This window comes from Peromyscus leucopus, chromosome 9 (assembly GCF_004664715.2).
Source record: "Peromyscus leucopus breed LL Stock chromosome 9, UCI_PerLeu_2.1, whole genome shotgun sequence".
Taxonomy (NCBI): domain Eukaryota; kingdom Metazoa; phylum Chordata; class Mammalia; order Rodentia; family Cricetidae; genus Peromyscus; species Peromyscus leucopus.
In genome coordinates, this window is record NC_051070.1 from 59,003,789 (window position 1) to 59,031,066 (window position 27,278).

Consider the following 27,278-nt stretch of genomic DNA (forward strand, 5'->3'; position numbering starts at 1 on the left):
TGGGAGATTGCTTTAGATCAGAGTCCAAGGCACATCTCCTGAGATCTCCAGGATCTCGTGTCCCAGATGATAAATTGGACTAGAGACACATGGATAATGGCAGCAATAACATGTCTATCATTTTAGTCTGTCAGTTTATTAAGAAAGATAAAGGACACTCCTAAGGCCAGATTGGATGTTATTGTGGAAGTCCGGGTAGTATTTTGCATGATCCACCTCAACTCAGCCAGGAATGTTAAGATCACTGCTCCTCATTCATGGCGAAATGTTGGGAAAGTCTACATTTCCCGATTCTGTGTGCACCTTGGCTACGGAAGTTATCTTTCAGTACAGGACAGCTAAAAGGCTCCCTGAAGCCCAGAGGAAAACACACCCATCTACTCCATCTTCTCCCCAGCTTCTTTTTGCCCAGCCTGTTTGAAGAATGCTGAAGCCTGAGACTATGGACAGCCCACTCTTTGCAGCTTCGGAGGCAATAAAATAAAATAAGAAGAAGGTGGTCTGAAGCATAGAGCCCCATGCTGCAGTTTGACAGGGCATTTCACAGAGAGTCCTCTGTCTGTCTGTCTGTACCTGACTCTCCCGGTGGGCCATGCTCCAGTGGATGCTGGCTTGCCCACACTGCTCATCAGGATTCCACTGGAATCCCCCATCTGTGTGTGGCTCTGCATCCCTGACACTAGCTCGTCTCCCCAGAACACAGAAGGAAACCTGCACATATCTCCAATGCATGCTCTTCAGAGGTATCCCTTCCTCCACTCCCGAGCCCCTCCCTGCCCCGCAGTCTACTCAACCTCAAGTGGTAGGGCCTGTGGAAGGAGCCGCCACTTCTCAAAGACAGACAAGTGGTGGTTCAATGAGTTCTCACTTCCCCACATGGAGAGCTTCAGTGCAGAAGAGGCGGTATCATTGAAGGGAAATGCCGCTAGGAGGAAACCCAGAGACACGGTGTAGGGAAACGGGACTGAGATGGGCTTTTAAGACCATGATGAGAACTCCTGTTTGGTCCCCTGAGCACATCCTGGCTGCTGACGCTCTTCAGGATGGTGCCCATGGCGGCAGACTCTGAAGGGAAAGGACCAAAGATGAAACCTGGAACTTGCTGCCAAGATACTGGTAACACATTTGTCGAATGCCCTTTGTTCTTTACTAAGAGGCGCCACCCTTAGAAACGTTTCTTGTTAGCCTGGCATGGTGACACATGCCTTTTATCCTAGCACTTGGGAGGCAGAGGCAGGCATGAGTTTAAGGCTAGCCTGGTCTACACAGTGAGTTCCAGGTCAGCCTGGGCTCTCTATAGTGATACCCTGTCTAAAAAGGAAAGAAAGAAATGTTTCTAGTACCTTCTGTTTTGTTCTATTTGCTTGTGTTTTGTCTTGTTTCTTCAAACAGTACTTTTACTGAACCTCAGTTTGTTAAATGACTGGAGTTCCTCACGACCACTGAGGGTGAGGATATGGGGTGTGGCCCCCAACCTGAGATAGCAGTAGACTGTCACCATGGTGGCTCTTGGCTTTCTCCCCATAGAGCCTCCCAGATCTTGGTGAAATCCACCGGGCAAAGCCTTCCTGGAGCCTCCGGCCAAAGCTAATCAGTCTGATATTTGGGTTCCAAGGCATGGCCTCTTGTAGACTGCTGTCATTGGCTGCCATCCAAGCAGCAACATCTCGAGTACCCACTGTGCCAGACTCCATCTTTCATACCCTGGATTCCATGTAAGGCTCTCCATCCCCAGACAGCTTGGAGGCTGTCTACTGAGCTGTATAGTCACAGCTATGTTTCTGTTTTAGCAACAGGAAAAGACTCAGTGACCCAAGGGCATGTTTTACCTTTATCTCTGGCTCAGCCTTCTCCTACACCATGTACTTCCTCTGGCCATGCTGGGGTTTTATGAGCCTCTTCTGATGTTTGTGGAATAAATAGTAGGTATAAACAAACCAAGGGTCCAAACTACTAGAACCTTCTCTCCTTCCATATTACTCCCCTGGGACAAAATATGGATCCTGGTACTTTATAGAAACTTCATGAATATCCCTTGGGTTGAGCCCATTTGCAAGGAAAGCCAGAAGACCACTTGACCTGCAGAGCATAGGATTTGGGAGCCAGGATTCCAGTGGGTGAGGCCATCAGCACAGCTCATCATGAAGGAGCCCTAGAGGCTGCTGGGGCTGGGGGCCCTTTCCTAGCACCCTAGGCTGATCCAGGCTTCAGTGGGCTGTCCAGAGGTCCCCTGGGGACAGACCCCTATCATCTCCATGTTTTTATCCAGGATGGGAGCTAGAAGCAGGCTGGTACCCACCTGGAGAGCTCGAAGCTTGAACACTGCCAGGGAGTTTCTGCGTCTTCTCCCTACTCTCTTGCTTTAGACTCCCATTTTAAAATGTGCCACATTGTGCAGGAGGTTGTTTGTGAAGTACTGCGTGTCTGGATGGAATATTAATGCAAAAAACTCCCTTAAATAACACTGTGAGTTTTTTTTTTCTTAGTTTTTAGGACTTTTTATTCCTGTTGTTCTAAATTACCAGAAAAAAAAAAAAAAAGGAAAAAAGAGAAACAAGGCCGTTGTCACAGGCAGAGCAAGCAGAAGCCTCTGCTCCTTCTCGAGTTAACCCTGACCTTGGGCTGTCTCGTCATTATCCTGCTAGGCAGAGCAGACTGGGCCCAAAGTAGACTGGTAATGCTGTGCTTCTGATCAAAGAAAACTGATCTTTTAAGTTCTGTATAGAAATCTACTTTTTGGAGGCTCTTTAAACATGTGAGTCTCAGGCTAGGAAAGAAGCTCCGTGGGTGGGGTGTTTGCCTAGCATGCCTGGAGCCCTGCATCCCACCCCCAGCTCCATCTAGACCAGGTATGATGATACACGTGGTGGCGCCCGTCTCCGATCCCAGCACTGAGGAGGTGGAGTTGGGGGATCAGAAGTCCAAGGTTATCCTCAGCTACATAGCAAACTCAAGGCTAGCCCCAGATACATGAGACCCTATTTCAAGAAAAATAAAAGTGGTCTTCCTGACTCCCCACCCTGTCTTCCAGTGCACCCCACCCCCACCACACTGAAGCAGCTGGATTCCTCTCACTCAACCCAAAGGAGGTTCTTACAACCCCCCTGGTGGATTGGCAGTCCACACTTGGGTGAAAGGGCTGGCTATGATCAGATACCTCTACGGTGGGGACTGTTCCCTTCATGGTGACAAAACTGGAGTCTGGCTTTGTGGCACTTCACTCACCTGTCCTGCTGCTTTTGTGCAAGGTAACAAGTCTCCTCTCTCTTTCCACAGAGGAATCTCCTCAAGGGCAGCAGCAGGATTCCCTGGAGCCACCGTTTCAGTAAACATCCCTTTCTCCCCAGGATCCCTCAGATCCCAGGAACCCAGAGGTCATCCACTGGGATTCCTTTGCCCTGAGTCAATCCAACTTGTCAGTGCCCTCAACAGGAGAGTGTGATTCTCAGCCCCAAAGGGGCCTCTTCTGCCCGTGTGCAGTGTCATGCCCCTGCCTCGGTGCTAAGGAGATGCTGCCTGCTGCCAGCAACTCCTCACCAGCTGCACAGCCAAAAATAATTCCTCAGCTGCACAGGGCTGATCTTTCCGCTCCCCTTCTCCTCAGAAGCGAGAGTCCAGCAGCCTGCCAGCTGGAACTGGAGACTGAGTTTTTTTCCACCCAGCTGAAAGGAAATGCGATGGAGGTTTTTTTTTTTTTCTTTCTTTCTTTTTCTTTTCTTTCTCTCTCTCTCTCTTTTTTTAACCTTATTATGTCAAAGGAGTTGTCTTGTTCTTAAGGGCAAAAAATATCACCATTCCTTCTGAATCCGCTTTGAAAATAGCACTGGGAAGGGGAGGGCTGCGTCAAGCTTTTTCTGGCTCCTGGCAGAAGCACCTATCAGGGGAGGCAGATGCAGCCCCGCTTGAGTGGAGGGACCGCTCTGGGAAGAAGCCCGAGGCTCGAGTTGGGCTCAGCAGATCTGCTGCCAGCCTTGGATTGATAAAGTGCCTATTTGCACAGAGGACAGGAGCAGCTGCCTACACTGTGGAATTTTCCAAGGGCTGCAGAACTTTAAAAGCCGAGTTTGAAGTCATGCAATCCTTTATTTAGCAAATATTTATCGGCACCTGCTGTGTGCCAGGTTCCGGCTGGGGCCGCAAAGGTGAAAAGAGGACAGTCCCTGTCCTTGAGTGCCCCACATCCAGGGGAAGAGATGGACAAAACCAAGATGAGCCGCGTACAAGATCTCCTGGGCTGAGTGGTTTGTGGGGGTCTCCACCCACCACAGCGTAAGAGGCGGTGACAGTGGGGTTGGGCTGGCTCCGAGGCCGGATAGCAGTATTGGTCATCAGTGTCGCTAGCAGGCCAATAAACTACAGCATGTAGGAAGGACACATCTTTGCTTCAGGTACACAGTACTGGTGGCAGTCTGGGACCATCACCAAGGAGGCGACAGCTGAGCTGCTCTGGAAACACAGGGTGGAGTAGGGGTGTGAGAACCTGATAAGGGAAATGATGGGAGAAGGCATGAGGATTAAAATGATTGGGACCAGAAGCTTTGGAGTCTGGAAAAAGAATCTCTGTCTCTGTCTCTCTGTCTCTGTCTCTGTCTCTGTCTCTCTCTCTCTCTGTGTATGTGTGTGTGTGTGTGTGTGTGTGTGTGTGTGTGTTTGTGTAGAGACTACAGCGTCCTTCTGCAGGAGGGGCAGAGGCTGGCCTGGCCTGGCAGAGCTGGGACAATGTGAGAAATGGTAACAGCCTCTGTGGAGGAGAGGCAAGGAGACAATGAGCAACAATCAGAGATAGGGTCTTGAGATCTCCATGACATGGAGCCAATTCAGATCATGCATGTTCTTGTATGTGTACGTGAATGCTCTTGTATGTAGGGGTGTGTGTGTGTGTGTGTGTGTGTGTGTGTGTGTGTGTGTGTGTGGTGAGTGAGCAAGGCCAGAGCTAAGAATATCAAGGTTCCCATGATGTGGCTGATGAAAGGGAAAACAGAGGAGTGGGAAACAGATGTGCGAGAAGAAATAAATCTGTGGATCCATGCGGAGTCTGAACCCTGTACTTGCTTCTGGGGCCTACACCCTGCAGGCCATGGCAGTCTAGTTGAGAAACGTCCAGGATGAACCATTACCACCTTGTCCAGGGGGTCGCATTGCTGAGATGGCAGGAATGTGAGAGGAAGGCTAAGGAGCGTGTTTAGGAGGACACGACTCAAACGTATGGTCAAGTGATTTCCACCAGGGTATTGTGTTCCTGTGGCAAAATGCCTGAGGCGGCTTTTGGCTTCCAGTTTCAGAGGATGCAGTGCATCATAGCAGCTGAGCCTGATTCATCAGGAGCAGTGGGAGCTCCTCCCATCCTTGGAGATCACAAAGCAAAGCAGGACTGGAAGCAGGGTGGGGCTATGACCTTCCGGAGCATTTACTCGGTGACCTGCCTTCTCCTGCCAAGGCTTGCCACATCCCAGAAGTTCCACAGCCTACCAAAACAGCGCCGCCATCTGGGGACTGAAAGTTCAAACACACAGACCCATAGGGGACAGTTCACAATGGAACCATGACAGGTGGTCACTGGGAAAGGTTAGTATTTTCAACAGATGCTGCTGAGATACTTGGACACCCAGATCTGTGAGTGGAGGTGTGTGCAAAAGAGCCGGAGTCCTTGCCTTACACTATATATACAGCAACAGGCTCAAAATAAGCCACAGACCTAGACCAAGAGCTGAAACAGAATGTTTTAGGAAAGACACACCAGAAAATCTCCATTGGATTTTCAGTGGATTTAATATGATTCTACATTGGTTTCTGGGCTGTGGTACACAAAGCAGTTCGAGACAAGGAAATAAATTGGACATCATCAAACTAAAAATTTATGTGCATCAAAGAGTGATTAGGAGCATGAAAAGACAACCCATCAAACTGGTAAAGGGTTTTCTTTTTTCTTTCTTTCTTTCTTTTTTTTTTTTTCAGACAGGGTTTCTCTATACAGCCCTGGCTGTCCTGGAACTTGCTCTGTAGACCAGACCAAGCCTCGAACTCACAGAGATCCGCCTGCCTCTGCCTCCAGAGTGCTGGTTCTCCCACACCAATGAACATAGTTAAGATTGAGATAATCCCTCATGGGTGTTCTCAGAGGCCCTTCTCCTAGGTGATTCTGGATTCCGCCATCTTGACAAAATGGACCATCATGGGGAGGTAAACAGTCGAGTGGGGTGCTCCTCCATAGTGTAGCTACCTGTACGAGCTGTCCATGGCAGTCTTCAGCTGTGTAGCTACCTACACTCACGCATGTTCAGTAAGCACACTGGGTCACCAAGATGAAGTTGGGTGGAATCCTTCCTTTGTTCTGTTGTTGGCCTCTCTGTTTGGAATGAACAGACATTTCTTGAGTAGTGTCCCCAGGAACCGTCACAGGACATACAGCCATTCCACTCCTACGTATCTACTCAAAGAAATTGGACATGGGAACTCAATCATTGGTACACAGGGATTCACAGGGCACAGGTGACAGGTGCAGGGTGACAGGCATACAGGTGTATAATGACCCATATATTGTCATTCACAATAGTCAAAGGAACAATGACCCGATTGTCCATTAATGATGAACATATGAACAAAAAGAACTGTGGCCTACATGTGCAATGGAACAATATTCAGCCTGAAAAGGAATGAAATTTAAATACGTGCTATAACATGAATGGCCCATGTAGTCATGATACAAAGTGAAATAAGTCAGACACAAAGGGCATCATACAATCCAGCTACCAGCGAGTTGGAGCAGGCAGATTTCATTGAGGCAGAAAATGGAATTGAGAGTCCAGGAGCTGTGGAACAGGAGCATTGCTTAATGAGTACAGTTTCTGTTTGGGATGATGGGAAGGTTCTGGAAATGGTGATGTCTGCACAACACTGTGAACGTACTTAATGTATTAGATTTCATACTTAAATCCTTCAAAAGGGCAACATCATGTGAAGTAAAGAAGAAGACAGTGCAGACCTTGAACATGGAAGGCCCTTGCTCAGATCCGCTGGCTCTGTCATCTGGAGCACATCTTGAGCGTGGCTGTAGATGAGAACTGCTGTCCACTCTCTCCATGATTCCCATCGCCTCGGCTGTACTGGCCTTAATTCCTTCCCATTCCCAAGTGTTTAGCTGATATGGAGTTGCCCCTAAACTGAGGAAGAAGCCCTTACAGCAGTGGTTCTCAACCTTCCTAATGCTGCGACCCTTAAATACAGTTCCTGGGGTTGTGGTGATTCCCAACCTAAAATTGCTTTCACGGCTACTTTGTAACTGTAATTTTGCTACTGTTATGAATTGTAATGTAAATATCTGATAGGTGACCCCCAAAGGGGTTACAGCCCACAGGTCGAGAACTGCTGCCTTATGGAGTGCATCTCTATCCTTGTCAGGTTCTCAGGCTCCCACCAGGGCATGGTGGAGAGTTCTGAGGGGCCTCTGTTACTGCAGGAAGCTGTAATGTTTTGGGTCTCTTGTAACCAGTAGCTCTTTCTGGGTAGAAAGTCTTCCCTGTGCATGGAGCTCCCTCTTGCCATAGTCGTCCCTGAGGTGGGAAGCTCTGAAACTACATTTTGCACAATATCATTTCAAATGAGCAACCATATAATGTCCTCGCTCTGTGTTGTCCCATAGCCTAGGTTGCTCAGTGGAAGCAACTGGCAGCCTCTACTGTTCATTTCCAAATATGGCGGCTAGCTTTGGAGAGAGGCACAGCAACAGAACCCTTGTCCCAACATAGGCATGGTCAGGCTGGGGAAACCCCTCTGCACAAAATGCTTAGTTCCAAGTGGCCAACGAGCTCTTGGGAGAATATGTTTAGACAGTATCAAAGGTGATTTCCTTTCACAATATAGAAGCATTAAGGAATTTTCCAAACTCAGGGTTTAAAACATGCATTTGTTTTCCCTTTCTATGGCCCTCGAAATAGGTCATAAGCCTGGTTGCTCCCACTGTCTAGAATGGTTTATTTCTGAGAATCTAAGAGAACATCGGATCTACTGAAGTCTTTGTCCACAGAACCCACAGCCAAAGCACCTCCTGGTTAACAGATTGAGGTCAACTATCTGGAAAGAAACTATCTGGAAAGCAACCAGATAATAAGTCACCAGGCCTGTGCCTCAAAGCCACCATACTTAGTTCCGGCATGGATCTTGGGTACTTGCTCACATGAAGCCGGGGATTCTCGCTCTCCAGTCCCTATGAATGAGAAGCCACAGGTGTGAATGTTCTGGGGCTGTTCGGGAAAGGTTCTGGAAACTTGGCACCCAAGATGAAAGGAACGGTGGCCACAGCATGGAGAGAAAGCAGATGCATGGAGTTTAGAATCCAGATGCCTCACTGTGTGACATCCCTAAGTGGCACACCCAGTCTCAAGGGCAAATCCTACGGCCCCCTGTGAGAGGGAGAGTACCCTGTCTACACAGCCCAACAGACCTGTGCTGAGCTAGTTGGACACAGGGATGCTGGGGTCCCTGCTCCTGCAGAAGGGCCCGATAGACCCTGTGGCTGCTGGGGTGAGCCAGATCCAAAGGAAGCTAAGAGGGCCCAGACAGGTAGCACCTCTAATGTGGTTATAGTTGTTCCTGCCTGGTATGTGGGCTTTGCACTGGGCTGTCACACCTTCAGAAGGCAGGCCAGCCATCAGATGGCCCTGAAAAGCCAGAGGCCACAGTATATATCCCACATTCTGGTAGCCTCATATATACCAGAGAACCCAGTGTGTTCCCACAATCACAGGCACTCGCTGAGGCCCAACAATTTAGGATGTGTTGGGACACAGATGTGAGGAAGTAACAGCAGCTGGCTGGGCCTGAGCCCTGTGCCCTTGACAGCCCAGTCCTCCTATCTGGGGAAGAGGTATAGAAGCCACACCTACTACTGAGGATGATTTGGGGTTAACAGAAGCGGAGTAGGCCATGCCCATGAGCCATGGCTATTTACCATGAGGAACACTTAAAGACTTGGTGGCTGGTGAAGGCATGACAGATGGTGGTGTGTATAACTCACTAGGAAAGATTTCTCACTAAAAGTCGTTACAGTATTGGAGTTTTTATTTTATGCTGATAAGGTGAACCTCATTTACTTAAAAAGAAGAGCCCAGATACTTTGGAAGATCAACATCCACCCCATGGTGGACCATAAAGGAAAAGGTCCAACCCATCACCTCAGTGCCACACACATGGGGGCACCCTTTCCCACAGAGCCAGGAAGATGCCCAGTGCCATCTTTTTTTTCCTGCAGAGACACTTGGGGTGTTCACCACAGGAGGTCTAGAGCTCTCCCCAGGACGGTTCTGGACTTTCTCTTCCCCACAGGGAATTCTACTGTCTCTCCTGCCCATGAGAGCGACAAGAGGCTAGAACCTCTGTCCAGGGAGGCAGGAAGTGGTGGTGGGCACCCTGCCTGCGTGGGAAGGAAGGAACGGGGTTCTCTCACTGCCTCCCTCCCACACCAGGCACACAGTTGGCATTCTCGTGGGCCGGCATCGTGCCCAGCTCCAGGCCACCACAAAGCACACCCCCCACCTCCGATCTGCCGTCAGCAGCTGTTTATGACAGGTGTCCCACTCTCCGCTGCAGATGGTGACCAAAGCGGACCCGTTGGCAGGCGGCACATGGCGCCGCCCTCTGCACATGCTGATGTGTTCACCGACACACAGATCAGCCTGCACTCGGTTTTGAGGTACCCTGCCTCTGGCTGCAGGTGCAGCCAGGCTCCTCTCAGAACCCTACAGGGTTCTGGGACACCCCCCCCACACACACACACCTCAGCCTGACATTTGACAGACTGTGAATCTAGTGGGTGCTTGTTCCAGGCAGGTCCGACTCACTGTCCTTCATGGTAGTGGAACTGTGTGCGGCTCTTTGCTGGTGCATTTGATACAGCACAAGACTGGATTTCCATAGCTTCCCAGTGAGGCTGCAAAGGTTGAACTGCAGGGGCCCCAGGGATCCGGATGTAGGGGCTGAGCCACTCTTGACTCCTTTTCTCTGTTTTCCTGAGTGGGGTCCATGTACATAAGACACACAAGACTCCTGGGAGCTGCTCCTCTGGTGAGGTGAGTCTGGTCTCTTGGTAAATAACAAGCCTATGGCTGTGTCCATAGCTTAGATGGGGATCCAGGAGGAGAAGAGGGGGTCAGGAGGGAGGCGGCTGACCTTCTGACGTCCTCTTCCCTGCTGCCTGCCTGCACCTTAAGGAGAGAGATGTCTCTGGCCATCGCCAGGGCTCAGCTCTCTGCCCACAGCCCCACAGGGGCCCCGCCTGCCCCGTGTTTGGGCTGTTCATTCCAAACACTGAGCTAGCCAAGGCCGCCAGATGAGAGTGACATCTGGCTGAGACCATGGCCAAGTCTCTGCTGCTCTGTCCCTGGCAAGCAAGAGCTGTGTTCCCAGTGCCAGATTCTCAAAGAGGGAGACAGAGAGATGGGGGGCAGAATAAAGCTGCACGCTCCCTGCCCAGCCATTTTTCTTCTTTCCTCCATGACACTTGAGTTGCCTCTTTGATTTGGTTGGAATCTGCATAGAGAAGGAGTAAAATGCATCCTCCAGAGTGCTGGGGACGGTGGGAGTGGGTAGAAAGACCTGGAGGCGGGCAGTGGGGAGGCGCGTGCACGTACCACACACGCGTGCACGTATACTGTGGGCCGCAAAGCACAGAGGACGGTGGGAGGTGTCCACTAAGGGGGGGGGGCCTGCAAAGAGCCTCTGTAGTGGGGCACCTGGCGTGACCTGAATAGTACCTGAATGACACAGCAGGAACCTGCCTGTCTCCAGCTCTCCCAGGACAAGGTCAGTCTCTCCTTGCCGTAACTCTCTGTGGAGTGACAGTCTGGTGCCTGTAAGCCAGGCTGGAGCTAGGAACAGGAATCATGCCCCGTGTCCAGAAGGGCAGGCACGAGAGCGCTTCCATCCGGAAGCCCTAAAAGGAAGCCTGATGATGATGGCCCAGTATGGCATGGCCTCCAGCGGTCGTGGCAGCTTGTTACCTGTGTGACCTCGGCAAGCGACTGAACCTCTCTCTAAGTTTCTGTTATTCCTATGGAAAATAAGAATAACAGCTGCTTGTGGTGCTTTGTGAGCTTAAGTAATACCTCTCAGGGAATATTGTCATTTTAGAAGTGAGCAAAGTCAAGTGTGGAAAGGTTAAGGGACCTTGATCAGGGTCCTGTAAGTGGATAAGGTACTATCAGGAAAGGGGTTATGGAGTCCAGAGAAGCAGCTCTCGCTCAGTTCTCCGAGGGCTGGGGCAGCGTGGCTCAAAGCACCCGAAATCCCCTCCTCGGCCCTCCCTGCTATGAACTCCTCACATGTCTGTCCCTCTTCATGCTTCCATGATACCTCAGTACACCCATAAACGACAGTGGCGTCTTTTCCTCTGTGGGCCATGGCCCCCCCAGTTCTGTTTCTTATTTTGACTTCTCTGAGGTTTACGGGGATTTTCTTTCTCTCTGTAAAATCTGCAGTTCAGGCTATTTCCCTGCCGCCCGAGTGCACCATGAGGTCCATGGGACTGGCGAAGCTGTGGGGACATCTGGTGGGGCTGGGCTCGAGCCTGACCTCGCTCAAGTTGATGAGGGGTGTGTGTGTGTGTGTGTGTGTGTGTGTGTGTGTGCATGTGTGTGTGTGTGTTTGTGTGTCCTTGAACAAAGGACAAAAAAGAGTTCCATACTTCAAAGAGCAGAGCATGATGGAGAACCCTGGGCCTTCACAGTTAGGCTACATCAGCTCCCTGGGTCCACGGTCAGGGGTTCAGGACCCAGTGTACAGTGGTTACATAAATCAGCAAGACCAGTTTCAGGTGATGGACAGATCGGCAGAGGTGGCAGTGGCTGGAGCTTGGCGGTGGAGGGGACTGCGGTAAGGCGCAGTAATCACAAAGTAAGCAGGGCGGTGCAGAACACAGCCAGGGCTCTGACAGGGCAGCATTTCGTCTCCTCAACCCCAGCACCAGCCTGCTGATTCTAGACCTTGTCTCTCAGAAGCCCAGGATGTGGGGGTTTTAAGCAGGCCTCAATGGAGATGCTCCTTCTAGGCCATGTCCGGATTCTCTCTCACAGGGTGTGCTCTGTGGCATCCAGTATGTATGTGGACAGAGTAGGGCACTTGGCAGGTGTCCCTGGAGCACCACTAAGCTGGATGACACATGAGAATCAGGTCACTCATTTGGGTGGGACAAAGCTTAAGCTACTCAGGCTCTTGATTCTCCCACCTGCTTCGGGCATAATCCATTCCTCCTAATTCCCCTGGTGCGGCGGTCCATGGGCTCAGACAGACCACAGCATCATGGGCTGTCTGGAGACGGCTGCCGAAAATGAACCCACAGAACACCTTCCTTCAAACACGTGGTTTCATTTCTTTGCGGGAGGGGGAGAGAGGAGGATAGCGCTGAGAAGAAGGCTTTTCAACCCCCTCGACTGGAGATAAGCCAGGCCTCCAGATCGGATGCCCAAGGTTATTTGGTTTGGCGAAGCTCAGGCTGGTTCGGAAGCAAGCTCTATCCACTCGAGAGCTGCCGAGGATGCCACAGGGAACTTGTGACACCTACAGATACACAGTGTGTCTGAAATGCATCATGCCTTAGCAAGAACTCTAATGAACACGGATTTTATTGTCTTAGCCCGAAGGCATACCAATTATATGCAAATGCAAATGATGTAATTAGCTTCTGTTCTAGCTCTCTTCTCTGAAGGGATTTCCAGTTCTTCTGAGCACTGAAGAAAATAACAATTGTGCTTTGGCAGAGTGCTCATTGCCTATTTTGAGTTCTCACCCCTAATACATACCTTCTTCCTTCCTCCCCCCCCCCATTCCGCACCCCCTCCTTCCTTTTCTCCCCTCTCTTCTTCTCAAAAAAAAAAATAAAATTAAGATTAAAATTGTTTTTAAATCTAGAGGCTAGGCAGATGGCTCAGTGAGTACAGGTCCTTGCCGTGCGAGCAGAAGGACCCGCGTCTGTCCCCAGAGCCCCAGGACAAGCCAGGCACGGTGGCACACCGTTACAAAGCCAGCGTTAGGGACAGGAGGGTCCCTGGGGCTCTCTGGCCAGCCGGCTCCACCTACTAGGTGCGCTCTGGGTCCAGTGAGAGTCCCGTCTCAAAACTGAGACAATAGAGGAAGATGGCTGACAGCTACCACCCTGCTCCACAGAACAGGCACACGGAAACATTAACATCCCCATGGACACACAGAGAAATGGGAAAATAAGTAAAGTACCCCCCCCCTTCATCACTGAGAAGCCTAGGCAGCCTGCACGGAGGCCTGTGCATCCGACCTCCACCCATCCTTTCCGAATCTTCTAGTGATGCCTGCATGGAGGGCGGGGATGCTATTGTCTAAACCATAAAGCAGTTTTGTGTGGCTCCGCCACAGCCCCACATCCAGTCTTGAGGTCACACAGCCTCGCTCTGCACGTTCACACTGGGGACCACACACTCACAGGGGCGCCCACGCCCACGCCGTCGGCTTCCTCAGCTTTCCGAGAGACCCACCAAAGCTGCCATTCTCTTGCTTTTATGTCGTCCAAATTCTCAGCCATGCGAGGCTGGAAGCTCAGTCACAGCAGCTATACATCTTACACGCGTTTTCTCTTCTCGCTCACGTATCAATTGACAGTCCTATTTTTAGATTCCTTGGGTAATGATTTCAAGGCCCAAGCATTTCATTCTGGGCCCTGGCCAGTGCAGTGTGAAGTTATTCAGATCACAGCTCACGGGGGAATCTCTGCGTGCAAGCTGGCCAGGCTGTTGCAATGGGCAGATGGACCCTCGCCCAGGGCAGAGGAAGTCTCAAGGGAGGTTTTAATTCCCTAATACTGAAACAAGAACAATTTTTTTTGTCTTAATCAGTGAATAGGAAAAAAAAAAAAAAACAAGTGGCCAAGTTTCATTTTTATTTTTGCTTGGCATACGAGAATTTTAAGAAGTTGCGATTGCTTTTCACACACATTACCATTGAAAGTTGATTCTGTGTGCTCAAGAAGATTCTGCCAGCAGTTCTGCAGATAGGGAGTTGTGGCACCATTAAATAAAATATTTTCACCACCTCTGGGCAGGGCTGTGTGTGCACTGTACCCTGGTAATTTTCCCTGGACTTGGCCTTCATTGTGTTCCATATCTGCTAGACAGAAATGCCCACTTGAAATTGCTGCACAGGACTCTTAATGGAGGCTGCATTTCTCCAGAGCATAGGACACTTTAAGCAATGGCTGTGCCGAGCAACATTTTGACTCTTAATGAGGGAGAGATTTACCAATAACAGCGAACAGCCTTTATTAACACATAGTGGTGCATTTTTTTGATAGCTTATGGGAACATGTGATTGATTTGCCACTCAAAAATTCTCATGCATTTCTTAATTTAATCCAACTCATTAAAAAAATGAGTTTCCAAGTTTCTGGGGCTATAACTGGTCAAGTCTGAAGAGGGGCAGAGAAAAAAATGTTTCCTGAATTAACCAAAGGGCTCTCTCTCTCTCTCTCTCTCTCTCTCTCTCTCTCTCTCTCTCTCTCTCTCTCTTTCTGTGTGTGTGTGTGTGTGTGTGTGTATGTGCAGATAGATGCATACATAAATAGAAATACTATGTACAATAGAAACATTGTATTGTAGGTATAGAAGCAAGGAGCTCAGTGGGACCATGCTAGAGTCTTGGGGCCAGATGTTTTACGTGGATATCAACATACAGCTTCAGAATATACCTAGAGCTGTGCAAAGGTCAACAGTGAAAGCCAACCAAGTAGCCAAGAAATGAACAAAAGCCAGGTATGGTGGTGCACGCCTTTAATCCCAGCAGAGGCAGGTGGATTTCTGAGTTCAAGGCCAGCCTAGTCTACAGTGAGTTCCAGGACAGCCATGGTTACACAGAGAAACACTGTCTTGAGAAAAAGAAAGGAAGAAAGGAGCTGGAGAGAGCTGGAGAGATGCACAAGGGCCTGAGTTTGATCCCCAGAACCCACATTAAAAAAATGCTAGACATGAGGGTGACATTTGTAATACCAGAGAAAGGTGGATCCCTAGGTCTCCCTAGCTAGTCAGCTTAGACTCTTGGTACATTCCAGACCAATAAGAAAACCCTGTCTCTTAAATTTAAAAAAAAAAAAAAGTGGACAGAGCCTGAAGACTGACACCCAAGGCTGTCCTGTGACCTCCACATGCGCGTGCACACACAGATGCATGTGCACCTGTACACACCCATGCACCCACCCACACACAAATATTTGAGTAGACATCTCACCTAAGAAGGTATATGGGGGGGGGAAGAAGGTATATGGAGGGCAAATAGTAAGATTGAGATGTGTCTAAAATTGATATTAAGAAAATGAAAATGAAAGCTAATTTGGTGTTCCCTGTCTTGCGGTTAGGATGAATAGGTTAGGAATTCTGACAGTTCCCAGGGCAAGGATGAGAGCCAGGGCCACTCTCGAACATTGTAGGTGAGAAGTCCAACCAGCACTGCCAATTGGGGAAAGCATTGTGAAACTTCTTACCCAGTCGAATGCACATTAACATCACGTGACTCAGCAGACTCACCCCCATATTTCTACCCAAGAGAGATATGACTTGCGTTCTCAAATACTTGTGGCAGCATTTTTCGTGATAGCCTCCCACACTGGAGAACAGAAATGGGCGAGCAACCTGAAGACACAGATGCCTAAAGAGGCGCTGTTTGGGTTCAGGAAAGAACACTCCAGAAGTGCAGTGCTTTGGCATGCTCTGTGCTTTGGAATGGAAGATATTCGAAGGTGTGGATGCTGCCTCAGAAGCAAGGATTCTCTAACCTTCTTTTGTCCCCACCCCAGGCACCCAGGGAAGGGCTGTCTCTGAAGTTCCCTCACCAGAGGGAGGAAAGTTCTTGCAAAAGAAATGTCATTCTCTTAAGCCCCCTTCCTAGGAATCTCATCAAAGAGCAGAAAAGATTAGCCACTGGCAAAGAGGCTCAAAGTCCCCAGCCCAGACAGACTTTGATCTGTTCTTCTGAGGGTGCCTCTGAGAGGTCACCCAAAGACTTTATCTCAGACAGAAGTTAACTTTGTTCAAGGTACAATTCTGTCCCTCACCGAGCTCTAACCTGCCTCCCCCCCCAGGAGAGGAACTTCTCCCCAGGCCATTGTGTGCTCTTTGGGCTCAATCCTTTCTCCTCAAAATCATTTACCAGCCTTCTAAAATAGCCAATGCCCAAATACCAGCTCCATTTCCCTCTGGGAAGAGAGACTCGAAACTTCCACCTGCTTGCCCTTCTTTTGATTTCCTGTCCTGCATCACATCCATGAGCATGTGTGCGTGGATGGAACCTGTTCACCTTCCTTTCCTGGTGCAATGTTTGGTGTCCGTGGAAGGGAGTTCTCCCCTTGACCCTACAGCTCATGACCCCAAGGCAAAGACGGAGCAGGAGAAATGGTAGAGTTGGAAATAGTCTAGCATGGACAGCGCCTGTGCTGTACACACAAGTAGAGATGATACAGAAGTCGTAGGCTCATGGCTTCTAAACATGTAGGCAGAGACCAGCCAGGGGCCACAGGGAGAAGAGGCACAGTTGAAGAGTGTTATTAGAATAAACGAGTTTTATTATTTCTGAAAATATGGACACAGTATCTCATCAAAAAGGAATATCAATAAGGGGACAGAAATTATAAAATGAGTGTTACTAAAATAAAGTGGTGGTGTACCCCTTTAATCCCAACACTCAAGAGGCCGAGGCAGGCGGATCTCTGTAAATTTGAGACCAGCCTGGTCTACAGAGTGAATTCTAAGATCACAAAAGCAATGTATTGAGACCATGTCTCAAAAGTAAAGGGGAAAAAAATTATAAAACAAAGAACCAAATCGACATTTTGGAAGGACACAGAACCAGGTGGAGAGTCCAAGCTGCACCTTCAATGACAAACTTCTCTAGACGGAGGGGCTGAGTTGGCAGAAGCAAAGAGCGAGCTCGAGGACAAATCAATGGAGAATTTCTAGTCCGTTGAAAGAACGAGCAAAAGATAGTTGTGCAACTCTAAGAATAGCCAGCTTCCGTCACTGACAGAACACAGAGAGTCAAGAGAAACGCTGCAGGCTGATCGTCGTGCATGGTTTCAGAATTTTCAGTCGGCCTTGCTTGGTCTGTGGTGTTAGGACTCCAGCGTATGGTGTCCAGGAAGGAAAAAAATGAAAGGAAGAAGCTGGGGTCACAGTCGCCCTTTCCAGGGTAATCTGCCAATGACCTAAGCTCCTCCCAGTAGATCCTACCTTCTAAGGGTCCCACCAGGTCCATTGCCCTCTAGGCTGAGGACCAGGTTCTTCAACTTAAGATCTTTTAGAGAATATTCAAGATGTAAACTGTAGCAATACCAACTGCTGAACTGTAAGCTCTAGGGCTCTGGAAGATATGAGTCAGAGAAGGTTTCAGAGGGGTTTCTCCATGTTTAACTGTCTCATTTCACACTTGGGGAAACAAAGACCCAGGTGGGTAGCAGCAACCAACCAATCCATGCAACAGCTGGACATGAGAGTCTTTAACTGTTCTGTGACCCGAGACCCTCCTCACTTTACGGCTGAAAGTTCTGAATCCCGGGGAGGTCCCCAAGGCCTGTGGACAAGCAGCACAGTTGGCCACTCTGTACTGTACAAACTGGGACCAGTCCTGGAAATGCTGAGATTCTAATGTGAGTTCTGAGCTCCAGCAGGGGTCATGCTGCTTTGAGTCCTTTTTCTAGTCAGTCTCTTGGGATGAAGGATCTTTCCTTTTAATGAAATCTGCATTTCATCCCCAAGGTGAAAACCAGTGTCCTTGGCTCTTCTGAGAGAGCGAGAAGTGGTTTCTTTTGTGTAACGAATGCTAGGAACACACAAAAACAGAGGTTGCTCTTAATTGACTGCAGATATGGAAAAGCAGATCATAATCCCTAAAGATACATAAAGCAGGAGGGAGAAAGGGGAAGGAGGGCAGAGAGGAGGGGCGGGGGTTCTCACACAGCTGAAAGCCACAAATGGAAACCCCGACTCAAGGATGAAGTCATCTGAATTCCTTGTGACAACCAGCAGATGTCAATAGCGAGATCAAATCCAGAGAAGTCTTCCATCCTTGGTCCCATGGTTGGTAAGAGGGGTTAGAGGTGGAACGCACAGCCTGTAACATCCCAGCCATCCCACTCTGAGCCTTGTCCTCTGGCACCCCGCAGGAGGACACTCCTTTCAGGCCCAGGGCTTGGCCAGTAGAGAAGGGATTTGGACTATCTAGATGCCCCTGGGAAACGTGAGAGGGCCATCCTCTTCCTCTGGGTCTCCACTTTAGTTCAGTCACTTACAGACCTTGTTGCAGACAAGCAGGGACACCTCAGAGGCACCGGCCACCTTCTCCTAAGTTCAGGTGGCCCCTTTGCCCCTGTGGCACGCTCCTTCAGGCCACTGTGTTACAGAGAGGTGGGGGAACTCAGGGCAGAGCTGAGTACTCAGGTGGGCATGTGGAAGTAGACTGCCAGACCTCCCACCTCTGGGGCAGTCTCCTCCTGCCCTCCCAGGCATTCTCTCCTGGGTTTCCTCCTGGGCCAAACCATTTCCTGTTTATCCTTGACAGCTCAGGGCTTGCCTTTCTCTCCCTCCAGACCTTCCAGAACACTGCAAATCCACGATCATCACCTCCTTCCTTGCCTTCAGTCATAACATCCCCATTAGCCCTTCATGCCACCAGGGCTGCCCCAACAAAGTTCAGATTCAGTCCCCCTTCCATGACACACCCTCTAACCTGGATAACCTTCTCCACCTCCACACCCTCAAAGGGCATTCTTTGCATCTCAGACATTTGGAACTTTCCCTCTGCCTCAAGGTCCCATTGTCATGGGACTCTGACCTGATGCACAGGTCACCCAGGGGATGACCCTTAGATGCTGTGGGAGCCATCCTGGGCAGAATTATGGACCTTCCCCCAGCAAGCTCTCAGATCTCTGCCATTCTGTTTTGATACACTTTAGCTAATCAGTGGTACTCTTGGACCTATCCTCATCACATGGTCCGATGCATTCCTAAACCACAGGCTTTTGGAACACAGGGGGCTTTGTCTTTCTTGGTCCTGCATCCTCACCTAGCACAGCATCTGTGACAGTAACTTGAGGCTCTGTAGTTACGGGCCACTCTGAGGGCCCACAAGCCAGGGCCATCAGTTGTCCTACTGTGGCCATACCCGCCGCTTGTAGCCCATGCACCACAACTGTTATGCAGCCAGCTAAGTGGAGCTGGGGAGGTAGAAACTGATTGACAGAGAAGAGAAGGCCGGCCATTCCTGTCTCCCCAATGCTTTCAGCAGCACTGCAGATGAGGGACCAGAGCGGAGGCGAGATACTCTGTATGAGAGAACCGCTCCCCAGATGTCTTCACCCCAGCCCCCGCATGTGGATCTGACCCTAGCAGGAACACTTCTGGTCCCTGTGGCCAAGAGGGGAAAGGGACAAAGCCCCTGCTGCGGCGTACATTCCACCCGGAAACCAGAAGTTAGTTTGAGTCGCAGTAGTTCATTGGTCAAGGCAAGTATCACGGGCAGCCTGAGTTCAGGAGGGGGGTGAGGAGGGGCTTGGCAGACCCCTGCCACTTATCTGCCACATGCCTCCCCAAGGGCAGAGTTCCTCAGATTGTCACTGTCGCATGGGCCCTACAGGTTCTTTTTCTGTGTATCTATGCCCGTGTGTGTGCAGGTGTACATGTGGGAGCCAGAGGACAACCTTGAGGATCATTTCTTGGCCGCCATCCACTTTGGGTTTTGAGACAAGGCTCTGGTTGGCCTAGAGCCCACTAAGTGGCGTGGCTGGCTAGCCGGGGGGCCTCAGGGATCCATCTGTCTTACCTCCTCAGTGCCTGCGTTGACAGTGTGGGCCACTACACTGGACTTTTTCACGTGGGTTCAGGGATCACACTCGGGTCCTTGTGCTTCTTACGTGGTAGGTACTTTGCCAGCAGAGCTGTCTCCCCAGGCCCCCTGGTGGTCATTTTTAAATGCAGGGTCCACTTCAGTAGGTCTGGCAGAGGCACAAATGTAGGTTCTGAACAAGCCGTGGCCATAGTCCACACACTGGTGCTTCGGATCCTCACTGGCTAAACAAACAACTGAGGTCTTCCCATCCTCCCCTCCCCTCTGTGCAGAGACAGAGCTCCGCCAGTAGTATCTGTCGCTTTGCTTTGCAAGCCAAGGGGTCCAAAGGCTTTGGGAGTCCCCTCAAGGATGCAGAGGATGGAGGAACAGTCATGAAAGCCATTTAGCTGTGTGGCCGAACTGCAGATCTGGGGAAGGACAACAAGCAAGAGTGCAACGTGTTCTCAGAAGCCAAGTCCTCCGATGAGTCGCATAGATGGCTCTTAGATTTAAGACAGAATTAGATGGAAGTGTGTCACCTCCTCTTCTGCTTTCCCTACTGAAGGTTCAAAAAGCGCAAAGGAGGGTCAGTGCACTCTAACTCAGCCTCGCCAGGATACCAGCAGTCTCCTGTCATTGTCTGTGACCTTGGGGACCTGTCCTTCTTCCATGTGCCATGGCGATTGCTTGACTCATGGGTACAGCGCCCTCCTTTGGGTGGTCTCCCTGTTCTTGCAAATCAGTCACTCTCCTGTGGCTACACCACTCCCGCAGGCAGGCCCATTCCCTAACCGGTTGGCCTTCCTGCTCTGTGCCAGACTGTACCACAGACATGCAGACCCCTCTGCTGGACTCAGAAAGGACAGTGACTGCCTCTCTTGTTTCTAGCTGTTTTGCCGAAAAGACATTCCAACTGCTTCTGAACCTCCAGACGGTTTTTTCTCTTTTGTGTGTGGCATGTGCTCATGCATGTGCATGAGTTTCCATGTGTGTAGTCTTATGTGTGCATATGTGTGGAGGCCTGAAGTTGACATAGGGTGTCTTTTTCAATCACTCTCCACTTTGTTCTCCCAGTTGAATCCAGAGTTGCCACTCAGGTACACTCACCAGCCATTTTGCCTCAGGACCCCCTGTCTCCTTCTCCCTGGTGCTGGCATCACAGTTTCTGGGATCGGAACTGTGGTCCTCATGCTTCTGTGGCAAGTGCTTTATCCAAAGACTCATCTCCCGACTCTGCTCCTCAGACATTTTGATATGTGGCATTCTGGTCGCCTGGAAGCCACCTGGAGACTAAACCATCGTGTGTATGTGTGTGTGTGTGTGTGTGTGTGTGTGTGTGTGTGTTTCTGAGTCTCTATCTCTGTGTGTGTGTATCTCTGTGTGTCTGTCTGTCTATGTGTATGTGTGTGTGTATCTGTGTCTGTGTATGTTTCTGAGTCTCTCTCTCTGTGTATCTCTGTGTATCCCTCTCTGTGTCTGTCTGTCTCATGTGTGTGTGTGTGTGTGTGTGTATGTGTATGTGTTTCTGAGTCTCTGTGTGTGTGTGTGTGTGTGTGTGTGTGTGTGTGTGTATGTGTATGTGTTTCTGAGTCTGTGTGTGTGTGTGTGTGTGTGTGTGTGTGTGTGTGTGTGTGAAGGACGCACCATAGTACAGAATTCAGTAGAAGTGGATCTGAAAGAAAGTGAAGTGATCTCTAGGTTCAGAGGGGAAGGAAGATAGGAACCGGTCAGATGGTGTACCTGGTTCAAGCTCCCTGCGCCACTAGAGGGCAATCTGAGGAGTTGGAGCCCTCACCTCCTCCTTGTCCTGCTAAAGCAGAGGTCAGCCTCCTGGAAATCAGACCCCAGTTTCCTATGGACACAGGATCACAAATTGAACTTCTGTTCTAGAAAGCTGGTTTCATGCTATTAAAATGTTTACGTGAGCACTGATTAAATACATATACATATATATACATTTTACGAATAACACTTAAGCCTAAATTCTTTTGGTCAGTAGAGATGGGGTTTGGATCTAACTTCACGTTGCCTTCAGTAGCAGAAGGGTGAGGGGGTTTGAGCTCCAGGTACCCTCTCTCTCTCTCCTGGAGGGTTTCCTTAGAACCAATGCACCTGCTTCTCCTCGTAAGCGCCTCAGACTGTGACCAGGATTAGGGCCATCTGTTTTGAAAAAGCTTGTCAGTGATCGGATGGGCCTGCACATTTGAGGTCAGCACCGGCTCTGGGGCTGGACCTATTTCTAGCTGGGCCTGCTGCTGCTCCACATGGCCTGAGCTGAGGGGTCTCTGGTCTGCTTTCCTGGGGATGGAGGAGCGGGCGGTTTCCATGCCGTGTGCCAAGTATGCTGGGCACTTGGGGAATGTCGGTGACTGATGATGAGCTTATTAGAACGGCTGCAGCACGCAGAACGAGCACATATATTTGTTAATTTTATTAAAGGCAGGCCTTGAAGGTCAGACGGGCCCACTGCGCCTCTGCTGGAGACTTCCTTGCTTCTGTGGTGCTCACAGGTGCGGCTGGGGCTGAGGCCATCTGTCTGGGCCCGAGGTCACTGCAGTCCGGGAGAAGGCCTCCACCTCACTGTCGCCTGTGCATAGGGATCTATTCAGATACAGAAGAGGGGAGTCCGTGGAGGGGGTCAGTGGGGCTCCTTCAGGAGGGTGAGGGGTGGGCTGACTTGCCTCCAGGGTGAAGACATGGCAGGGTGGCACACTTACTGTGCCTCCTCATACCCTCAGGAGAGCAGCGAGCCTGGTCCAGTACCCACTGGGTAGACAGGAAAGCTTTTTCCAGTGGGATCTGCAGGAGAAGGAAGGCCTGGGAGGCTTCCTGGCTCACAGCAGATAAGGGAAAGGGAAGGATTGTGACGAAAGCAGACTGATGTCGCTCCAACCTGGGTTTTCTAGTTAGCTTTTTCTCCTTACAACATACACTTACATACAAACAACACCAGGAAGTGGGGGAAGGAGAGGAGAGGTGAGGAGAGGAGGGGAGGGGAGGGGAGGGGAGGGGAGAGGAGAGGAGAGGAGAGGAGAGAGAACAAACACAAACCACTTGAGCTGCTGAGACAATGTTTCGCAGTCATTGAGATGGGAGATGGGAAGGGAGTGGTCCGGCCAGATGGCTCCCTCCTCCTGAAGAACTAACTGGTCCTGGCAGAGGCCTGTGCCCAAGGAAGAGCTGCACCCGGTGAACCAGGCTGGGGCTGCCTAAGAGTCAGGAACAGGGGTTTGTCCAGCACAGGACCTTCTGCCTGGCAGATCTGAGCCAACCTCATCAGTTTTCCTGCCCAGGACCCATTTCAATGCCAAGAGGTGGCTGGTAGGGCCTGAGGGAAGAGCCAGTCCTAGGGTGGGTGGGGTTCAGGAAAAGGAGGTGGCCTGCAGTCTTTCTCCTGATAGTTGTTTCCTATTGCTTCTAAGAGGTTTTATGAGTGAAGTTCCTGCCATCTTGTGGCCGAAACTGGTACTGCTATAGCCCCAGTCCCTCTTCCCTCCCCCTGCTCGCCAGCACTGCTCAGCTCCTGTGCCCTAGATGGGAAGGGTAGCCTGTGAGGACAAGAGGGTCCAGAGAGGCCTCTCCTCATAGTCCAGCCTAACAAACTTTCCGAAGGCTCTGAGTTTGGCATGGCCACTCATTCATACAAGGACCATCATTTGTGGAAAAGAGGATACGGGTGGGCAGTGGAGGAGGAGGGGCCAGGCCCTGTCCACCTTCCCAAGAGCAGACCCATCTAAAGGAGGCAAAGAACAGGCCTGGGTGACCTGGGAAGGGGGGAAGGGAGCAGAAGACTCCCTATCCTCTCCCCCTTGATCACAGCATGGCAGTATAGTTGAGGTCAAAACAGGAGCCCCCTTCCCAGAGCAAACACTCTCTAGGCAGACGCCTCCCGGGTGAGAGTGCCGAGCTCTCTGAGGTCAAAGGTGTGTGCATTTCTGGGTGGAGACCGAGGAGGTGTGAATGCCACTTGCTCGGGCCTTTGACTCGAGTGTAGACATGGCCACAGAAGGTAGAGCTGTCGTACTCACAGAGATCAGATCCCCCTCGCTTGCCCAGGGCCAAGAATATCAAACTCTGAACTTAAGCTTTTCCTTTCTGTGAGCTCTCTGCCACCTGAAGCAGATGGTATATTTACGACTTGGGGGTGCTCTTTACTGTAATATTCCGTCCTCACCACCACCCTGTGTCCCAGAGCCAGCTGCACGGCAGGATGCTGGTGACGGTTTGATGGCCTGTTTACTGCCGCACACCCAGGACACTGGCCCATCCTCCTTGCAGTGAGGTCACCCCTCACTGATGCCAGCAGCTGCCGGCCCAAGTGCTCATCCTCTGGAGGCTCCTTTTCTCGGAAAACTCTGGTACCAGAAAGCGAGCTAGCTGGGGTTCTAGCATGGAACGGAGAACTTTCAAGATACTCCAGAGATGGAGTTGACAGAGGGAGTTGGTATTCACAGGCTCCTTTGAAGGGCAGTTAGAACAGAGGCCTGGAAAGACGCTAGGTTCTAGCATGCAGAGTCATCACTGAACCACAGGAACTTATTGCCACGAGGCCTCAATGGCCCAGGACGAAAGGCCCTCAGAGGTGGCCAGGAGAAACTGTGCCAGAGTCACATGTGAGCTCTCTGCAGGCACCTGTACCCATCCTAATGACTACGCCTTGCACATCTCAGCCTTTCTCTGTGTCAGCCACTTGATCCTACTTTGGTTTCTCCTAAGTAGGACAGAAAGTGGGTGGGTGCGGACACTAGAATCTGGGCAGTGTGGTCTCAGACATTCTGCCTCTGTGGTCCCAGGCCACCCGAGCCTGTCAGGGATCGAGATACATGATCTCACACACACTTTTATATGGTTGATGACAATAAAACTTTCCCTTGGCGGCGGCTGTGAGGTGGAAATTAGCACATGAAGTCTTTGCCCAGAGTCTGGCATATAGTAAACTCTCAATAATTGCTAATTTTAAAAAAAATTTTTAAATGGGTTTAGAATGGTTCCTTGTTCTCATTTCTAACTCCTACAAAAACAAAACAGAACCAGAAACCTGGCTGCCTCTGTGTTGTGTGGTCCAGCTGCATGCTTTGACAAGGGACACTGATCCTCGCTCTTTCCAAGCCAGGTGAATCTGCCTCCTGGTTAAGAGGGCGGAGCAGTGAGTGGCATGAGAACAGAGGTGGGGTCCACTGACCGGAAGGTCTGGGGGTTCATCTCAGATAGAGCAGACATCGTAGCCTGGCCAGCACTCTCGTCCACGCACAGGCTGGGCTGCTCTGGATTCAGCGCTGAGAGTGAATTTCTAATGCCTAGTGCTCCAATACTTCAGGGCAACTGGCAACAAGATAGAATAGGAACACAGCTGAAATCCAGAAGGGAAAAAGGCAGGCCTGCACTCCACAGGGAGTCATGTCTGTTTCCTAATCTGTCTCCTGCCCCAAATAGCTCGGCTCTCCTCCTCCCCCACTTGTGTTGACGTGTTTCCTGCCTGGGGAAGCAGATGCCACCAAGACTTAAACTAGGTCACCGAGGGCTGTGATGGGCTGACTCAGGCCCACAGGTCACGTCCTCCTCTGACTAGGATCTCCAGGTTCCTGGCCCAGAGCTCAGAGCACAACTCTCTATATGCGGTGGGAGTGGGGAGAGCCTGTCCCTGGGCTGGGGACATAGCCCCTGGCTTACCTGTCTTGCTGGTCCTCTTTCCTCCTGGGAAACCAGGGAGCCACAGGGCTCTGCTGCTATCCTGGAGGAGGTTTGGAGCTGCCGTCCAAAAGCAGGGCTCCTGTCAGGTATGGGGGGCCGTGAGCAGAATATAAAAGATACAAACGAAACATTTGACCACAGACTCTAAAGCAGGTCAGGGCACTTGCTGCCAAGCCTGGCAGCCTAAGTTCAATCATCACGGTCCCCTGGTAGGGAGAGAACACTAATGTTCACAAGTTGTCCTCTGGCTTCCACACGTGTGTTATAGTGCTTGCACGCGTGCATGACGCACGCAAGCGTGCACACACGCACATAATATTTAGAAAATACTTTAGACTCTGACTCAATACTCAATTTCAAGTCCCAATCCACCAAGGCAGATCAATAAGTATCCACGTAGAATTATCTGCCAGGGAAGGTTAGCACCGGCACATGACCTAAGCCATGTGCCCCCTGCTGGCCACACTCCCTCCTTCTCAGGAGTCCTGTGTCCAGCATTGGGTCCTGAGGTCTCTCCCTCTCTCTCCACAGGTTCTTGCCAAGAATGGCTTTGGCCCCATCACCACTGACATCCGAGAGGGCCAGGAGTTCTACTATGCCGAAGACTACCACCAGCAGTACCTGAGCAAGAACCCAGATGGCTACTGTGGCCTTGGGGGCACTGGAGTGTCCTGCCCAATGGCCATTAAAAAATAATTTCTCTACACGAAGTTGGCCCTGGAGGTTCCAGCAAAACCATGGTTGCTAGATGGAGTGGCACTGCTGTGATTCACATCAGTCGATTTCCAAAGAGCGCACATCACACAGGCATTTACATGAATCTGGTTGTCACTGGGGTCTGATTTAGCGGAAGGGCTATGACAAGCTGATAAATTGTAATTTGTCTTCTGATCAGTCTGGGTGGGGGTTGAGCATGACATTTTAGTGGATCATTTGGGATCTAAATGGAGATAATGAATGCCCTGTGTCCACCTGCTTGGGCTTGAAGGGATGCTAAGGGTTCTGAAGCAGGGAGATGGTTGGGAGGGCAGGGGGTACTGGGACTCCTTGGTCTTTGCTGGCATACCTCACCCCACTCCCCTGCCCTCAGGTGCCTAATTCATTAATGTCTACAGGCTCTATGAATCATTTGCTGAAACGATTTGCTCCACTGACCCTAGACGTATGTAAGGGGTTTCTCTCCCTCCTCCATCTTCTCTCTGGTAGAGAAAAGACATGAGTGACCTTAATGAATTCTAACATTCTGCTTACAGCTATGAAAAAGCTTGTTCTAATAAAAATCTGCAGTTGGTAATAGCAACTGCCTGCTGTGTGTCTGACTTTCCTTGTTCAGGAAGGATATTTGAAGTATTGCAAAGCCAAGTGAAGGCTCAGGAAGAAAGAAACCAAAAACAACATAAGCCCTCCCTGATTATTTTTCCCTAAGTGGGAAATAATATTAAGTTTTTTGGCAAGTGTGCACCCCTCTGACTCTCTGTGGCTTTAGTAACAAATAGTCGTTTTCAAGGTGCCTGTCACATTTTACGTCAAGGACAGTTGTACTTAGAGCAGACATCTTCAGTCTTTGTCCTTGAAGAGAAGAAGGTTCTCTTCAAGACAAGAAACCGTAATCATGTAACCAAATGAATGGGTGAGCTAACTTCAGGTCTTGATGCAGGCTAGAGAGATGCTGTCTCTGGGGGCCATGGAGCTGTGTGCAGGGTCATCTCAGCTAGACAGATTCACCACAGCCCCCATAACGTGGCAAACTTAGAGTATAATGG

The 27,278-nt window shown here is 50.3% G+C and overlaps 1 protein-coding gene across 3 annotated transcripts in view; it reads left to right on the forward strand.

Annotated features, from left to right (window-relative positions):
* Msra (methionine sulfoxide reductase A) overlaps window positions 1-26,815 on the forward strand; it is a 327,825-nt gene extending 301,010 nt beyond the window's left edge. For all 3 annotated transcript variants that reach the window (XM_028884147.2, XM_037208461.1, XM_028884149.2), the window contains exon 6: window positions 26,047-26,815. In XM_028884147.2, the coding sequence (XP_028739980.1) occupies window positions 26,047-26,211 (165 nt within the window). In that variant the 3' untranslated portion in view covers window positions 26,212-26,815. The remainder of the gene's footprint in view (window positions 1-26,046) is intronic.
* Window positions 26,816-27,278: the final 463 nt, after the last annotated feature.